This window comes from Oncorhynchus mykiss, chromosome 9 (genome assembly GCF_057628025.1).
Source record: "Oncorhynchus mykiss isolate SJ-2025 chromosome 9, ASM5762802v1, whole genome shotgun sequence".
Classification (NCBI taxonomy): Eukaryota; Metazoa; Chordata; class Actinopteri; order Salmoniformes; family Salmonidae; genus Oncorhynchus; species Oncorhynchus mykiss.
In genome coordinates this window covers 19704543-19724592 of record NC_143030.1, presented here as the reverse complement: position 1 = coordinate 19724592, position 20050 = coordinate 19704543, and the positions used below count along the sequence as shown (strand labels likewise).

The 20050-nt window shown below is 46.9% G+C and overlaps 1 protein-coding gene across 3 annotated transcripts in view; it reads left to right on the top strand.

Moving 5' to 3' along the window:
* LOC110532940 (sushi, von Willebrand factor type A, EGF and pentraxin domain-containing protein 1) overlaps window positions 1-20050 on the top strand; it is a 155842-nt gene that overhangs the window by 71184 nt on the left and 64608 nt on the right. For all 3 annotated transcript variants that reach the window (XM_036987453.2, XM_036987454.2, XM_090183690.1), the window contains exons 7-10: window positions 6432-6626; window positions 9532-9650; window positions 9914-10043; window positions 12343-12450. In XM_036987453.2, the coding sequence (XP_036843348.2) occupies window positions 6432-6626; window positions 9532-9650; window positions 9914-10043; window positions 12343-12450 (552 nt within the window). The remainder of the gene's footprint in view (window positions 1-6431; window positions 6627-9531; window positions 9651-9913; window positions 10044-12342; window positions 12451-20050) is intronic.

Genomic DNA, 20050 nt, shown 5'->3' with positions numbered 1-20050 from the left:
TTACCCCACTCTCCCCCTAAAACCCCACTGTACCCCACTAAAAACATAGCATCCAGAACAGGGTTATCTAGAACAGGGTTATCTAGAACGGGGTTATCTATTTTGGATGCTATTTGAATGGAGATTATGGAGAGAGAGAGAGAGAGAGAGAGAGAGAGAGAGAGAGAGAGAGAGAGAGAGAGAGAGAGAGAGAGAAAGACTGTGAGAGTGCTCGCGCGTGTAATGATTTAAAGCTAGATATTTGAGTGATAGTCTGTTTTAAAACTCTGCAGCTGCAATTAACACAATAATCTTTACAATGAAAAAACAGGCCAGATGGAGATGGGTAAATGAGACGTGCATCCACACCCTGAACAGACATGCAGAGGCCGTAGAGAAGCCAGATTTAGACATTGCATTTCATTTAACAGTTACATTTCACGCCATGCTGTTCACATAAATAATTTATTATAATTTACCGGTTTCTCGCAGCTATTTATCCCGAGAAAAGGGAGTGGTTTTGGTAGCCAGGTTCCTGCCATTCAAACATCTAATACCCCACTCTCACCCCTAAAACCCCCACTCTACCCCAACTCTTCCCACTAAAAACCCACTCTACCCCCACTCTGCCACTTACCACAATCTCCCCACTAAAACCCAACTCTACCCTGCTCTTCCCACTAAAACCCCACTCTACCCCCACTCTCCCCACTAAAACCCTACTCTACCCCCACCCCCCCACTAAAACCCCAAACTCCACACTAAAACCCCACTCTACCCCAGTCTCCCCACTAAAACCCCACTCTACCCCCACTCTCCCCACTAAAAACCCACTCTACCCCACTCTCCCCACTAAAACCTCACTCTACCCTACTCTCCCCACTAAAACCCTACTCTACCCCCACTCTTCCCACTAAAACCCCATTCTACCCCACTCTCCCCACTAAAACCCCACTCTATCCCCACTATGCCCCTTACCACGCTCTCCCCACTAAAAACTCACTCTACCCTGCTCTTTCCACTAAAACCCCACTCTACCCTGCTCTTCCCACTAAAACCCCACTCTACCCCACTCTACCCCACTATGCCCCTTACCACGCTCTCCCTACTAAAACCTCACTCTACCCTGCTCTTCCCACTAAAACCCCACTCTACCCCACTCTCTACACTAAAACCCCACTCTACCCCCACCCCCCCACTAAAACTTCACTCTACCTCCACTCTCCCCACTAAACCCACACTCTACCCCCACCCTCCCCACTAAAACCTCACTCTACCTCCACTCTCCCCACTAAAACCCCACTCTGCCCCCACCCTCCCCACTAAAACTTCACTTTACCTCCACTCTCCCCACTAAAACCCCACTCTACCCCCACCCTCCCCACTAAAACCTCACTCTACCTCCACTCTCCCCACTAAAACCCCACTCTGCCCCCACCCTCCCCACTAAAACCTCACTTTACCTCCACTCTCCCCACTAAAACCCCACTCTACCCCCACCCTCCCCGCTAAAACCTCACTTTACCCCCACTCTCCCCACTAAAACCCCACTCTACCCCACTCTCCCCACTAAAACCCCACTCTACCCCCACTCTCCCCACTAAAACCCCACTCTACCCCACTCTCCCCACTAAAACCTCACTCTACCCTACTCTCCCCACTAAAACCCTACTCTACCCCCACTCTTCCCACTAAAACCCCATTCTACCCCACTCTCCCCACTAAAACACCACTCTATCCCCACTATGCCCCTTACCACGCTCTCCCCGCTAAAAACTCACTCTACCCTGCTCTTTCCACTAAAACCCCACTCTACCCTGCTCTTCCCACTAAAACCCCACTCTACCCCCACTCTCCCCACTAAAACCCTACTCTACCCCCACTCTACCCACTAAAACCCCAAACTCCTCACTAAAACCTCACTCTACCCTGCTCTCCCCACTAAAACCCTACTCTAACCCCACTCTTCCCACTAAAACCCCACTCTACCCCACTCTCCCCACTCTACCCCCACTATGCCCCTTACCACGCTCTCCCTACTAAAACCTCACTCTACCCTGCTCTTCCCACTAAAACCCCACTCTACCCCACTCTCTACACTAAAACCCCACTCTACCCCCACCCCCCCACTAAAACTTCACTCTACCTCCACTCTCCCCACTAAACCCACACTCTACCCCCACCCTCCCCACTAAAACCTCACTCTACCTCCACTCTCCCCACTAAAACCCCACTCTGCCCCCACCCTCCCCACTAAAACCTCACTTTACCTCCACTCTCCCCACTAAAACCCCACTCTACCCCCAACCTCCCCACTAAAACCTCACTCTACCTCCACTCTCCCCACTAAAACCCCACTCTGCCCCCACCCTCCCCACTAAAACCTCAATTTACCTCCACTCTCCCCACTAAAACCCCACTCTGCCCCCACCCTCCCCACTAAAACCTCACTCTACCTCCACTCTCCCCACTAAAACCCCACTCTACCCCCACCCTCCCCACTAAAACCTCACTTTACCTCCACTCTCCCCACTAAAACCCCACTCTACCCCCACCCTCCCCACTAAAACCTCACTCTACCTCCACTCTCCCCACTAAACCCCACTCTGCCCCCACCCTCCCCACTAAAACCTCACTTTACCTCCACTCTCCCCACTAAACCCACACTCTACCCCCACCCTCCCCACTAAAACCTCACTCTACCTCCACTCTCCCCACTAAAACCCCACTCTACCCCCACCCTCCTCACTAAAACCTCACTTTACCTGCACTCGCCCCACTAAAACCCCACTCTACCCCCACCCTCCCCACTAAAACCTCACTCTACCTCCACTCTCCCCACTAAAACCCCACTCTACCCCCACCCTCCCCACTAAAACCTCACTCTACCTCCACTCTCCCCACTAAAACCCCACTCTACCCCCACCCTCCCCACTAAAACCTCACTCTACCTCCACTCTCCCCACTAAAACCCCACTCTACCCCCACCCTCCCCACTAAAACCTCACTCTACCTCCACTCTCCCCACTAAAACCTCACTCTACCTCCACTCTCCCCACTAAAACCTCACTCTACCTCCACTCTCCCCACTAAAACCTCACTCTAACCCCACCCTCCCCACTAAAACCTCACTCTACCTCCACTCTCCCCACTAAAACCTCACTTTACCTCCACTCTCCCCACTAAAACCCCACTCTACCCCACTCTCCCCACTAAAACCCCACTCTACCCCCACCCTCCCCACTCAAACCTCACTCTACCGCCACTCTCCCCACTAAAACCCCACTCTACCCCCACCCTCCCCACTAAAACCTCACTTTACCTCCACTCTCCCCACTAAAACCCCACTCTGCCCCTTACCACACTCTCCCCACTAAAACCTCACTTTACCCTGATCCTCAAAAGGTTCTACAGCTGCACCATTGAAAGCATGTTGACTGGCGGCATAACAGCTTGGTATGCCAACTGCTTGGCATCTGACCGCAAGGCACTACAGAGAGTAGTGTGTACAACCCAGTACATCACTGGGGCTGAGCTCACTGCCATCCAGGACTGATACCAGGCGGTGTCAGAGGAAGGCCCTAAAAATTGTCAAAGACTCCAGCCACCCAAATCATAGACTATTCTCTCTGCTACCGCACGGTAAGCGATACCGATGCACCAAGTCTGGAACCAACAGGACCCTGAACAGCTTCTACCCCCGAGCCATAAGACTGCTGAATAGCTTGATACATAGTTAACCAAATAGCTTACCTGAACTATCTGCATTGACCCTTTTTACACTAACTTATTTGACTCATCACATACTTTGGTGTTACTGTTTACTATCTATCCTGTTACTTTGTCACTCTATTCCTAGTTACAGTGCATTCAGAAAGTATTCAGACCTCTTGACTTTTTCCACCTTTTTTTTACGTTACATACTTTTGTTTTTTCATCAATCTACACACAATACCCCATAATGACAAAGCAAAACCAGGTTTTTAGAAATGTTTGCAAATGTTTTAAAAATTAAAAACAGAAATACCTGATTTACATAAGTATTCAGAACATTTGCTATGAGACTCGAAAAATGAGCTCAGGTGCATCCTGTTTCCATTGATCATCCCTGAGAAGTTTCGATTGGAGTCCACCTGTGGTCAATTCAATTGATTGGATATGATTTGGAAAGGCACACACCTGTCTATATAAGGTCCCACAGTTGACAGTGCATGTCAGCGCAAAAACTAAACCATAATGTTGAAGGAATTGTCCGTAGAGCTCTGAGATAGGATTTTGCCAAGGCACAGATCTGGGGAAAGGTTACCAAAAAATGTCTGCAACATTGAAGGTCCCCAAGAACACGGTTGCCTCCATGATTCTTAAATGAAAGAAGGGCCTTGGTCAGGTGACCAAGAACCTGATGGTCACTCTGACAGGACTCCAGAGTTCCTCTGTGGAGATGGGAGAACCTTCCAGAAGAACAATCATCTCTACAGCACTCCACCAATCAGGCCTTTATGGTAGAGTGGCCAGATAGAAGCCACTCCTCAGTAAAAGGCACATTACAGCCATCTTGGTGTTTGCCTAAAGGACTCTCAGATCACAAGAAACAAGATTTTCTGGTCTGATGAAACCAAGATTGAACTATTTGGTCTGAAATCCATGCGTCATGTCTGGAGGGCACCTGGCACCAGACCTGAAAATAGCTGTGCATTGATGCTCCCCATCCAACCTGACAGAGCTTGAGAGGATCTGCAGAGAAGAATGGGAGAAACTCCCCAAATAAAGGTGTGCCAAGCTTGTAGCGTCATACCAAGAAGACCAAAGGTGCTTCAACAAAGTACTGAGTAAAGGGTCTGAGTACTTACAGCACCAGTCAGACGTTTAGACACACCAACTCATTCAACAGATTTTCTTTATTTTTACTATTTTCTACATTGTAGAATAATAGTGACGACAAACTATACAAACTATACAATAACACAAATGGAATTATGTAGTAAGCAAAAGTATATTAGATTTTATATCTAAGATTCTTCAAAGTAGCCACCCTTTGCCTTGATGACAGCTTTGTAGGTTGAATGTCTCTGTTTTGCTTCGGATGAAAGGCTTTCTAGACAAATATGTATCTGACACACACACACACACACACACACACACACACACACACACACACACACACACACACACACACACACACACACACACACACACACACACACACACAGGCACACAGACACACACAGGAACATAGACACACAGACACACACACACACACACACACACACACACACAGACACACACACACACACAGACACACTCACCACACAAAGGCACCACCACAGGTCAGGCACACAAACACACTAAAACAGGGCAGAACGGTTGTGTTTTGCCCACAAACCTCCGGCCACTCGGTGTTGGCCTCTAATGAGTCACTGTCTCTCTCTCTCTCTCTAGCTATTTAATAACTACAGACGTGTACTGCCTAACCAAAGGCACTCATTTCATGTTTATTTGTGTTTATCGACTACAATCTCCCCCGGTGTAGGAGGATGAGAGAGTTGTGATTGTGTTAAAGTTTGTTTGTGTGAAGGTCTGAATGCTTCGCTACAGACTGTCATCATTACTGGTCCTTTCACAGTGGTACTTCAGGACTCTGGTTGCTGCTACTGCACCATGGGTTCAAATATTATTACTTGAAATGTTTGCTTTAACCGGCCTGGAGCGCTAGGTGGGCGGGGTTGGGACTTTTGTGACTTTTCTATTGGTTCAATTGCAAGAAGCACGCTCAAGCAAGCCAAGCTCGAGTATTTGACAAGTATTAGAAGTAGTGTTTGAACCCAGGTCTGGCTGCTACAGTGTTTAGGGTTTGTTTGTGTCGATGTGTAATGTGATCACTGATTCGCTAAAGAGGGATGGGCTATTTTATTTGAATCTGATGAAATGTCCACTGTTGATTTTATAGTCCTCATCGCCGCCACTTGCCTCGTAGCTTTTTCCTATTGCTTTTCCTACGACTCTAACTCCATCTAGAAGCCAATGGACAAGGTTCTGGGTCAAAGCCACACACACACTTTATGTCCAAAAATTCATGAAACAACTGGTCTGTAATAGTTTTGTGGTCTTAGAGTCATTTCCGGAAACATTCTTGTTTCTTTTGTACTAAAACTGATTTATTGCTCCTGAAAATAGGTTTATTGCGACAGAGCAAGCCTTGTTCAAGGCCAGAGAAATTTGATCTCCGAAGGGTGAAAACTCAGGAAGCATGTATATCTGCTCCAAGCTTTTTCTCCTCTCTTCCTCCCCCAGTTGGGTTACTGAAATTTGTTGTGCTTCTCTGATTCATGTAGTGAACTCAATTTGTTGTGACTGTCAATAAATATCTCTCCACCACCCTTCTCTCTCTCTCTCTCTCTCTCTCTCTCTCTCTCTCTCTCTCTCTCTCTCTCTCTCTCTCTCTCTCTCCTCAGAGGTGCGTTGTCCCCCCATGGTGACTCTGAGGAACGTCCTGCTGTCGCCCCCTGCCTGTGGAAAGAGGGAAGTGAAGCCTGGCACCATGTGCCGCCTCGCCTGTCTCCACGGTTACAGTCTCCAGGGAGACGTGGACGCACGCTGTCTCTCCTCTGGGGACTGGAGCACTAACGTCCACAAAGCCACCTGCACAGGTAACAACACCTAGGATACTGTGTGAGTGTGTGCCTATGTGTATGTGTGTATGCACATGAGACAGTTTTCCATGCACGCCTTTTGCTCTTTCTGTGTATTTCTTTCCATGTGAATGGCGCTAACCTTCTGCTGAGAGCTGTCCCTAACACAAACCATACCAGAGCAGAGCAGAACCAATCGCTGTGTTTGAGGACAGGGGGAACAACACTGTAATTGCATACAGCTTCTCCAGATGCTTTACAGGTGAAACAGGTGGCTGTAGAATGAGTTCTGTTGGGAGGAAAAGATGCCGTAAAGATAAAACGAGTGGAGAGAGGGATGGGGACGCCGTTGAGATGAAACGAGTGGAGAGAGGGATGGGGACGCCGTTGAGATGAAACGAGTGGAGAGAGGGATGGGGACGCCGTTGAGATGAAACGAGTGGAGAGAGGGATGGGGACGCCGTTGAGATGAAACGAGTGGAGAGAGGGATGGGGACGCCGTTGAGATGAAACGAGTGGAGAGAGGGATGGGGACGCCGTTGAGATGAAACGAGTGGAGAGAGGGATGGGGACGCCGTTGAGAGGAAACGAGTGGAGAGAGGGATGGGGACGCCGTTGAGATAAAACGAGTGGAGAGAGGGATGGGGACGCCGTTGAGATGAAACGAGTGGAGAGAGGGATGGGGACGCCGTTGAGATGAAACGAGTGGAGAGAGGGATGGGGATGCCGTTGATATGAAACGAGTGGAGAGAGGGATGGGGACGCCGTTGAGATGAAAAGAACGAGGGTTAGAGGATCAGTCATCCATAGGAGTTATAGAGGCCAGGGTGGAGTTATAGAGGCCAGGGTGGAGTTATAGAGGCCAGGGTGGAGTTACAGAGGCCAGGGTGGAGTTATAGAGGCCAGGGTGGAGTTACAGAGGCCAGGCTGGAGTTATAGAGGCCAGGGTGGAGTTACAGAGGCCAGGGTGGAGTTATAGAGGCCAGGGTGGAGTTATACAGGCCAGGGTGGAGTTACAGAGGCCAGGGTGGAGTTATAGAGACCAGGGTGGAGTTACAGAGGCCAGGGTGGAGTTATTGAGGCCAGGGTGGAGTTACAGAGGCCAGAGTGGAGTTATAGAGGCCAGGGTGGAGTTATAGAGGCCAGGGTGGAGTTATAGAGTCCATGGTGGAGTTATAGAGGCCAGGGTGGAGTTATAGAGGCCAGGGTGGAGTTATAGAGGCCAGGGTGGATCTGCTCTGGTTCTGTTCTCACTGACACAGCTGCACTCATCATCCCTCTCTTTTTTATATGGACAGAAAAACAGAGAGAGAGAGAGAGAGCGAGTGAGAGAGAGAGAGAGAGAGATGGAGAGGGATGAAGGGAGACGGAGAGAGAGAGATGGCGTGAGGGAGGGAGAGAGAGAGAGACGGAGAGGGAGGGAGAGAGAGAGAGAGAGAGGGAGGGAGGGAGGGAGGGAGGGAGGGAGGGAGGGAGGGAGGGAGGGAGGGAGGGAGGGGGAGAGAGAGAAATGGAGAGGGAGGGAGGGAGAGAGAGATATTGAGAGAGAGAGACGGAGATGGAGAGAAAGATAGAGAGATGGAGAGAGAGAGAGAGAGAGAGAATGAGTGAGGGATGAGAAAGAAAGAGCTGACCTGGTTCCAGTCTATTACACTAACAGGGAAATATTTCCAGCCCAATAAAGGGAAAACCTTGTCAGATCTGACCAGAACGCTGTGTGTTTAAGAGGGATGGATACCTCACTAAATGGGTCCTTTCCAGCTGTGAACTTTCACACAAAAACCAGTAAAGCAGTCTTCTCTGTTGACATTGACCTACCTGGCTTAGCAAGGCTTAGAGGGAGTCTCATATAGCCTAGAGCACTGGTTCTCAACTGGTTTTGGCTATGGACCCAAATGGACCAGGTTGTCTCAGTCAAGACCCAATATTTGCATTGTGATTCTTTATGCCGAAAAGCAACCTGGAAAACTATTTTGAATGCTATATTGACCGTAAATGTAGCAATTATATTAAACAATGGAACAACATTCACATCATTTCATTGTCAATAATTCCACATTTCTCATATACTTGGTGAAGAATGTTGGCAAGCTCTTTTGTTTGAGACCACAAATATTGAAAATACTGTGATTGAAAAATATTTTTTAAACAATAAATAATTGAAAAAAAATCTAAGTTCATTATAATTTTGACACACTTTCTGCCTGGTATTAGTTGTTTAAATTTAGACTGGAGTATTTTTTTTTCATCCCCCGCAAAAAATGTAAAATAAATAAATCAAAATTTGCGACCCAACAGTTCATAACCACTATCCTGAAGGGTTAAGGTTATTGATGTATAGAAAGACAGCGACAGCTGTAATCGACAATGAGGTGATGTCAATAATAGAGACAGACACACAATTGGCTAAGAGGTGGTGATGTCAACGTGGCAGAGTGTTTTAACTCTGTAATTAAGAACATGTTGTGTGAGAGGGGTCAGAGGTTAGGTGTGACATCACAGTCCCTCCCTCAGTGTCATGACGACATGTGACAGAAGGATGCGTCCCAAAGGGCACCCTACTCCCTATGTAGTGCACTACTTTTGTACAGAGCCCGATGGGTCCTGGTCAAAATGAATGAGAATAGGATGCCATTTGGGACGAAGCCCAAGTCTCCTCCTGGGTTTGTTGCGTCAGTTCATATCCTTCTTTGCCGTTTATTGTTCTTAGCAGAGTTGGAGTTAATTCCGTCTAAATTCCTGTCAGTTGAGGAATGGCACTCCTATGAGTAAGTCCCATCGTGTCCAATTTAACTGACTGGAATTGAAACCAGATTGACCCCGACATCCTGCTTGTTAGGTTTTTGGGGGATCTTTATCCATCCACTCTGATTCTTAGGACCGTCGTTTATCTGTTGTTTATTTTCTCACTCTCTCCATCCAGATTCGGAGCGCCCGTGGATCCAGTGCCCCAGAGACGTGTTGGCAGAGACGGACGAGCGGTGTGGCACTGCCAACATCAGCTGGAAGGTGCCCACTGCTACTGACAACTCTGGGGAGGAGGTGAGTGGAGGAGAGTTGTCTCTTTTCCCCTCCAGAGTGTTAGTGACAAGGTGCAGAACATCAACTCAAACCAAGAGCAAAAAGGTGCCGAACATCAACTCAAACCTAAAGCCCCAAGCAACCAAGACCAAGCAGTAGTATCAAGGAACAAGGGAAAAACTCTCAAGGAAGGAAGAATCCTTTACATGACTAATCCTGTGAAGGAATCAATGAGAGATGATGAATAATACTCCTAACAGTCATCTGTGACATGTGCCCTCTAGGTCCTGGTCCAGGTGAAGCCTGTGTACACCCCTCCCCAGCTGTTCCCTATAGGAGAGGAGAAGATAATCTATACAGCGACAGACCGTGCTGGGAACCAGGCTAACTGCACCTTCACTGTCACTGTCATAGGTGAGGTCAGGTCGCAACCACATCACAACCAACCACATATCACAACCACATCACAACCATATACCACAACCACATATGACAACCATCAGATCACAACCACATATCACAACCATATATCACAGCCATATATCGCAACCATTTATCACAACCACATCACAACCAACCATCAGATTACTTCCACATATCACAACTATATATCACAACCGCATATCACAACCACATATTACAACCATCAGATCACAACCATATATCACAACCATATATATCACATCCCTATATCACATCCAATTATCACAACCATTAGATCACAAGCATATATCACAACCACATATCACAACTATATATCACAACCGCATATCACAACCACATATCACAACCACATATCACAACCACATATCACAACCATCAGATCACAACCATATATCACAACCACATATCACAACCACATATCACAACCATCAGATCACAACCATATATCACAACCACATATCACAACCACATATCACAACCATCAGATCACAACCATATATCACAACCACATATCACAACCACGTATTGCAACCACATATCACAACCATATATCACAACCACATATCACAACCATCCATCAGAACACAACCACATATCAGCATATATCACAAGCGTATATCACAACCAACCATCAGATCACAATCATCAGATCACAACCATATATCACAACCATATATCACAACCACATATCACAACCATATCACAACCACATCACAACCACATATCACAACCATATCACAACCATATCACAACCACATATCACAACTATATATCACAACCACATATCACAACCATATCACAACCATATCACAACCATATATCACAACCATATATCACAACCACATATCACAACCACATATCACAACCACGTATTGCAACCACATATCACAACCATCAGATCACAACCACATATCACAACCACATATCACAACCACATATCGCAACCATCAGATCACAACCACATATCACAACCACGTATCGCAACCACATATCACAACTATATATCAAAAACCGCATATCACAACCACATATCACAACCACATATCACAACCATATATCACAACCATATATCACAACCATCAGATCACAACCACATATCACAACCACGTATCGCAACCACATATCACAACCACATATCACAACCATATATCACAACCACATATCACAACCACATATCACAACCATATATCACAACCACATATCACAACCACATATCACAACCACATATCACAACCATCAGATCACAACCACATATCACAACCACGTATCGCAACCACATATCACAACCACATATCACAACCACATCCCAACCAACCATCAGAACACAACCACATATCACAACCATATATCACAACCCCATATCACAACCACATATCGCAACCACGTATCACAACCACGTATCACAACCAACCATCACAACCACATATCACAACCACGTATCACATCCACAAATCACATTTCACCACCACATCGTAACCATAACACCACCTTATTGTAACCATATCACAACCAACATCACAAGCACATCACAGCACATCACAGCAATACCAATGTGAAACGTGTGATTAAGATCAGGACACTAAGTTTTCCTGACCTCATGACCTGACCGTGAAAAACTCCAGGCCCAGTTATAGCCTTCAGGCTCTAGTCATACTGTATCTTTTAAGTAGCGCCCAGAGTTTCTCCTGGTCAGGTTCCGTTATCAGGAAATACTTCTGGTAGTTCCTATTTCCAATGACTCGGTTAGTGGGAGCGCGGTGCTAAGAACTCCAGAGTTGTGGGTGTGGATCCTGCGTGGACTGCCACATGCAGTAGTCCCTTTGGATAAAAGCTAAAGAACGAGTCTACACAGTAGTCACAGGTGGCAAACTCAAGTGTGCAAAGTGTGGAAAAGAAGGGTGTCCAGTGTCACGCACGTAATACTCTCAGAAACCAAGGGGGAAAGCACTATTGTAGCCCCGAATATTTCCATATGCTATAATGAAGGAACACAGTGGCTTTTCATTAGACACACATGCTTAACACATACCACTAAAATGAAGAACATAACATATCCTACTTTACCATAGGGTTACACTATATTGTTATCCGATTGTAGGAATACTACTACCTGTATACTAATATACTGATATAAATCCTACTATAGCAATAGTGCTCAACACTAAATCAGTCCAATTAGTCCAATTAGTTAACATTCAGCTGGAGATTGTTGGTTGTCATGGTCAAGCTTTGTCGTCTCCCTAACAACAGCGATGGTGTTCCTTTCTAGATACGGAGCCCCCTGTGATTGACAGGTGCAGGTCACCGCCCACTTTCCAGGCCACAGACACGCAGGCGGCCGTCTCCTGGGAGGTGCCACAGTTTTCCGACAACTCAGGTGTGTGGTATCCCAGACTGCACCTCTTCCTCTCTCTCTCTCTCTCTCTCTCTCTCTCTCTCTCTCTCTCTCTCACATACATACATACATACATACATACATATACACATGTCAAAGGGTGATGTTAGTACTGGACCTCTCTGGCTGGCTGACCCACAGACTTGCTGACAGAGACACTGCAGAGCTCATGTTTCAGTATGCAGAAATGAAGTGTTTATGTGTGTGTGTGTGTGTGTCAGTAAACAGCTGAGTCAGGAACAGTAATGTATAGACATGATATCAGACCTCAGCTATGTTTCAGTATGCAGTAAGGAAGTGTTTATGTGTGTGTATGTGTCAGTAAACAGCTGAGTCAGGAACAGTAATGTATAGACAGGATATCAGACCTCAGCTATGTTTCAGTGAGTTGGATGACCTCACTCAGTATGCAGACACAGGGTCTTGCTTAAACGCAAGCACACACACACACACACACACACACACACACACACACACACACACACACACACACACACACACACACACACACACACACACACACACAGACACACACACACACACACACACACACACACACACACACACATCATAGGGTAATACTGAATCTCTCAAACAGACAGAACATCCCCAAACAGCAGCCCTGGTGACAGAAACATCACCATAACCCTCTATAGGGCTCGAACCTGTCATCATCACTGCTGCTGGCCTGCTGGGAACTCACACACTCAGTCAGAAAGATATACAGTCAGTCAGACAGATACACACACTCAGTCAGACAGATACACACATTCAGACAGTCAGACAGATACACACACTCAGACATACAGATACACACACTCAGTCAGACAGATACACATGCATGTACTCAAGCACAAGCATATACAGAGTAGAGACTAAATATTTGAGCTCATGCACACACACGCACGCATGCACGCACGCACACACACACACACACACACACACACACACACACACACACACACAGACACACAGACACACACGCACACACGCACACACACACACACACGCACACACACACACACACACACACACACACACACACACACACACACACACACACACACACACACACACACACACACACACACACTACCTTCCTGCCAAGGTCCACACATGATATGCCATCAACAGCAAACAGAAATAACCAAGTTGTGGTTTTTAACCAAGGCGGCGAGACGACGTCACTCGGACATTACTCCAACGTCAGCATGCTTTGTTTTTCCATCAAGCCCACGCCCTGATTCCCACACACACACGCACACACACACACACACACACACACACACACACACACACACACACACACACACACACACACACACACACACACACACACACACACACACACACACACGCCTTGGTCCCTGGTGCTGCCTGGGCTATATTTAGTTGGAGACTGATTGCCTGGCAGGGGAGACACGGCCAGGACACCACTCAGCCAGACATGTCAGCCTGGATGAAATAAAAACGTCTCTACTCTACTGTGTCTGTGTCTAGACCAGTGGTTCTACTCTACTCTACTGTGTCTGTGTCTAGACCAGTTGTTCTACTCTACTCTACTGTGTCTGTATCTAGACCAGTGGTTCTACTCTACTCTACTGTGTCTGTGTCTAGACCAGTGGTTCTACTCTACTCTACTGTGTCTGTGTCTAGACCAGTGGTTCTACTCTACTCTACTGTGTCTAGACCAGTGGTTCTCCTCTACTCTACTGTGTCTGTGTCTAGACCAGTGGTTCTACTCTACTCTACTGTGTCTGTGTCTAGACCAGTGGTTCTCCTCTACTCTACTGTGTCTGTGTCTAGACCAGTGGTTCACCTCTACTCTACTGTGTCTGTGTCTAGACCAGTGGTTCACCTCTACTCTACTGTGTCTGTGTCTAGACCAGTGGTTCTCCTCTACTCTACTGTGCCTGTATCTAGAACAGTGGTTCTCCTCTACTCTACTGTGCCTGTATCTAGAACAGTGGTTCTCCTCTACTCTACTGTGCCTGTATCTAGAACAGTGGTTCTCCTCTACTCTACTGCGTCTGTTAGACCAGTGGTTCTACTCTACTCTACTGTGTCTGTGTTTAGACCAGTGGTTCTCCTCTACTCTACTGTGTCTGTGTCTAGACCAGTGGTTCTCCTCTACTCTACTGTGTCTGTGTCTAGACCAGTGGTTCTCCTCTACTCTACTGTGTCTGTATTTAGACCAGTGGTTCTCCTCTACTCTACTGCGTCTGTTAGACCAGTGGTTCTACTCTACTCTACTGTGTCTGTGTCTAGACCAGTGGTTCTCTACTACTCTACTGTGTCTGTGTCTAGACCAGTGGTTCTCCTCTACTCTACTGTGTCTGTATTTAGACCAGTGGTTCTGCTCTACTCTACTGCGTCTGTTAGACCAGCGGTTCCCCTCTACTCTACTGTGTCTGTTAGACCAGTGGTTCTCCTCTACTCTACTGTGTCTGTGTCTAGAACAGTGGTTCACCTCTACTCTACTGTGTCTGTTAGACCAGTGGTTCACCTCTACTCTACTGTGTCTGTTAGACCAGTGGTTCACCTCTACTCTACTGTGTCTGTTAGACCAGTTGTTCTACTCTACTCTACTGTGTCTGTTAGACCAGTGGTTCACCTCTACTCTACTGTGTCTGTGTCTAGACCAGTGGTTCACCTCTACTCTACTGTGTCTGTGTCTAGACCAGTGGTTCACCTCTACTCTACTGTGTCTAGAACAGTGGTTCACCTCTACTCTACTGTGTCTGTGTCTAGACCAGTGGTTCTGCTCTACTCTACTGTGTCTGTGTCTGTGTCTAGAACAGTGGTTCACCTCTACTCTACTGTGTCTGTGTCTAGACCAGTGGTTCACCTCTACTCTACTGTGTCTGTGTCTGTGTCTAGAACAGTGGTTCACCTCTACTCTACTGTGTCTGTTAGACCAGTGGTTCTACTCTACTCTACTGTGTCTGTTAGACCAGTGGTTCACCTCTACTCTACTGTGTATGTTAGACCAGTGGTTCACCTCTACTCTACTGTGTCTGTTAGACCAGTTGTTCTACTCTACTCTACTGTGTCTGTGTCTAGACCAGTGGTTCACCTCTACTCTACTGTGTCTGTGTCTAGACCAGTGGTTCTACTCTACTCTACTGTGTCTGTATCTAGACCAGTGGTTCTACTCTACTCTACTGTGTCTGTTAGACCAGTGGTTCACCTCTACTCTACTGTGTCTGTTAGACCAGTGGTTCACCTCTACTCTACTGTGTCCGTGTCTAGACCAGTGGTTCACCTCTACTCTACTGTGTCTGTGTCTAGAACAGTGGTTCACCTCTACTCTACTGTGTCTGTTTCTAGACCAGTGGTTCTGCTCTACTCTACTGTGTCTGTGTCTACACCAGTGGTTCTACTCTACTCTACTGTGTCTGTATCTAGACCAGTGGTTCTACTCTACTGTGTCTGTTAGACCAGTGGTTCTACTCTACTCTACTGTGTCTGTCTCTAGACCAGTGGTTCACCTCTACTCTACTGTGTCTAGACCAGTGGTTCTACTCTACTCTACTGTGTCTGTTAGACCAGTGGTTCACCTCTACTCTACTGTGTCTGTGTCTAGACCAGTGGTTCTACTCTACTCTACTGTGTCTGTGTCTAGACCAGTGGTTCTGCTCTACTCTACTGTGTCTGTGTCTACACCAGTGGTTCTACTCTACTCTACTGTGTCTGTATCTAGACCAGTGGTTCTACTCTACTGTGTCTGTTAGACCAGTGGTTCTACTCTACTCTACTGTGTCTGTGTCTAGACCAGTGGTTCACCTCTACTCTACTGTGTCTAGACCAGTGGTTCTACTCTACTCTACTGTGTCTGTTAGACCAGTGGTTCACCTCTACTCTACTGTGTCTGTGTCTAGACCAGTGGTTCTACTCTACTCTACTGTGTCTGTGTCTAGACCAGTGGTTCACCTCTACTCTACTGTATCTAGACCAGTGGTTCTACTCTACTCTACTGTGTCTGTTAGACCAGTGGTTCTACTCTACTCTACTGTGTCTGTTAGACCAGTGGTTCTACTCTACTCTACTGTGTCTGTGTCTAGACCAGTGGTTCACCTCTACTCTACTGTGTCTGTGTCTAGACCAGTGGTTCTCCTCTACTCTACTGTGTCTGTATCTAGACCAGTGGTTCTCCTCTACTCTACTGTGTCTGTATCTAGACCAGTGGTTCACCTCTACTCTACTGTGTCTGTGTCTAGAACAGTGGTTCACCTCTACTCTACTGTGTCTGTTAGACCAGTGGTTCACCTCTACTCTACTGTGTCTGTTAGACCAGTGGTTCACCTCTACTCTACTGTGTCTGTTAGACCAGTTGTTCTACTCTACTCTACTGCGTCTGTTAGACCAGTGGTTCTACTCTACTCTACTGTGTCTGTGTCTAGACCAGTGGTTCACCTCTACTCTACTGTGTCTGTGTCTAGACCAGTGGTTCACCTCTACTCTACTGTGTCTAGAACAGTGGTTCACCTCTACTCTACTGTGTCTGTGTCTAGACCAGTGGTTCTGCTCTACTCTACTGTGTCTGTGTCTGTGTCTAGAACAGTGGTTCACCTCTACTCTACTGTGTCTAGACCAGTGGTTCACCTCTACTCTACTGTGTCTGTGTCTAGACCAGTGGTTCACCTCTACTCTACTGTGTCTAGACCAGTGGTTCACCTCTACTCTACTGTGTCTGTGTCTAGACCAGTGGTTCTACTCTACTCTACTGTGTCTGCGTTTTTTAGACCAGTGGTTCTACTCTACTCTACTGTGTCTGTGTCTGTTAGACCAGTGGTTCACCTCTACTCTACTTTGTCTAGACCAGTGGTTCACCTCTACTCTACTGTGTCTGTGTCTAGACCAGTGGTTCTCCTCTACTCTACTGTGTCTGTTAGACCAGTGGTTCACCTCTACTCTACTGTGTCTGTTAGACCAGTGGTTCACCTCTACTCTACTGTGTCTGTGTCTGTGTCTAGACCAGTGGTTCACCTCTACTCTACTGTGTCTGTGTCTAGACCAGTGGTTTACCTCTACTCTACTGTGTCTGTGTCTGTGTCTAGAACAGTGGTTCACCTCTACTCTACTGTGTCTGTTAGACCAGTGGTTCTACTCCACTCTACTGTGTCTGTTAGACCAGTGGTTCACCTCTACTCTACTGTGTCTGTTAGACCAGTGGTTCACCTCTACTCTACTGTGTCTGTTAGACCATTGGTTCTACTCTACTCTACTGTGTCTGTTAGACCAGTGGTTCACCTCTACTCTACTGTGTATGTTAGACCAGTGGTTCACCTCTACTCTACTGTGTCTGTTAGACCAGTTGTTCTACTCTACTCTACTGTTTCTGTGTCTAGACCAGTGGTTCACCTCTACTCTACTGTGTCTGTGTCTAGACCAGTGGTTCTACTCTACTCTACTGTGTCTGTATCTAGACCAGTGGTTCTACTCTACTCTACTGTGTCTGTTAGACCAGTGGTTCACCTCTACTCTACTGTGTCTGTTAGACCAGTGGTTCACCTCTACTCTACTGTGTCTGTGTCTAGACCAGTGGTTCTCCTCTACTCTACTGTGTCTGTTAGACCAGTGGTTCTCCTCTACTCTACTGTGTCTGTTAGACCAGTGGTTCTCCTCTACTCTACTGTGTCTGTTAGACCAGTGGTTCACATCTACTCTACTGTGTCTAGACCAGTGGTTCTACTCTACTCTACTGTGTCTGTTAGAACAGTGGTTCACCTCTACTCTACTGTGTCTGTTAGACCAGTGGTTCACCTCTACTCTACTGTGTCTGTTAGACCAGTTGTTCTACTCTACTCTACTGTGTCTGTTAGACCAGTGGTTCACCTCTACTCTACTGTGTCTGTGTCTAGACCAGTGGTTCACCTCTACTCTACTGTGTCTGTGTCTAGACCAGTGGTTCACCTCTACTCTACTGTGTCTAGAACAGTGGTTCACCTCTACTCTACTGTGTCTGTGTCTAGACCAGTGGTTCTGCTCTACTCTACTGTGTCTGTGTCTAGACCAGTGGTTCTACTCTACTCTACTGTGTCTGCCTCTGTTAGACCAGTGGTTCTACTCTACTCTACTGTGTCTGTGTCTGTTAGACCAGTGGTTCACCTCTACTCTACTTTGTCTAGACCAGTGGTTCACCTCTACTCTACTGTGTCTGTGTCTAGACCAGTGGTTCTCCTCTACTCTACTGTGTCTGTTAGACCAGTGGTTCACCTCTACTCTACTGTGTCTGTTAGACCAGTGGTTCACCTCTACTCTACTGTGTCTGTGTCTAGACCAGTGGTTCACCTCTACTCTACTGTGTCTGTGTCTAGACCAGTGGTTCACCTCTACTCTACTGTGTCTGTGTCTGTGTCTAGAACAGTGGTTCACCTCTACTCTACTGTGTCTGTTAGACCAGTGGTTCTACTCTACTCTACTGTGTCTGTTAGACCAGTGGTTCACCTCTACTCTACTGTGTCTGTTAGACCATTGGTTCTACTCTACTCTACTGTGTCTGTTAGACCAGTGGTTCACCTCTACTCTACTGTGTATGTTAGACCAGTGGTTCACCTCTACTCTACTGTGTCTGTTAGACCAGTTGTTCTACTCTACTCTACTGTGTCTGTGTCTAGACCAGTGGTTCACCTCTACTCTACTGTGTCTGTGTCTAGACCAGTGGTTCTACTCTACTCTACTGTGTCTGTATCTAGACCAGAGGTTCTACTCTACTCTACTGTGTCTGTTAGACCAGTGGTTCACCTCTACTCTACTGTGTCTGTTAGACCAGTGGTTCACCTCTACTCTACTGTGTCTGTGTCTAGACCAGTGGTTCTCCTCTACTCTACTGTGTCTGTTAGACCAGTGGTTCTCCTCTACTCTACTGTGTCTGTTAGACCAGTGGTTCTCCTCTACTCTACTGTGTCTGTTAGACCAGTGGTTCACCTCTACTCTACTGTGTCTGTTAGACCAGTGGTTCACCTCTACTCTACTGTGTCTAGACCAGTGGTTCTACTCTACTCTACTGTGTCTGTTAGAACAGTGGTTCACCTCTACTCTACTGTGTCTGTTAGACCAGTTGTTCTACTCTACTCTACTGTGTCTGTGTCTGTGTCTAGACCAGTGGTTCACCTCTACTCTACTGTGTCTGTTAGACCAGTGGTTCACCTCTACTCTACTGTGTCTAGACCAGTGGTTCACCTCTACTCTTCTGTGTCTGTGTCTAGAACAGTGGTTCACCTCTACTCTACTGTGTCTAGACCAGTGGTTCTAACCTATTCTACTGTGTCTGTTAGACCAGTGGTTCACCTCTACTCTACTGTGTCTGTGTCTAGACCAGTGGTTCTGCTCTACTCTACTGTGTCTGTGTCTACACCAGTGGTTCTACTCTACTCTACTGTGTCTGTATCTAGACCAGTGGTTCTACTCTACTGTGTCTGTTAGACCAGTGGTTCTACTCTACTCTACTGTGTCTGTGTCTAGACCAGTGGTTCACCTCTACTCTACTGTGTCTAGACCAGTGGTTCTACTCTACTCTACTGTGTCTGTTAGACCAGTGGTTCACCTCTACTCTACTGTGTCTGTGTCTAGACCAGTG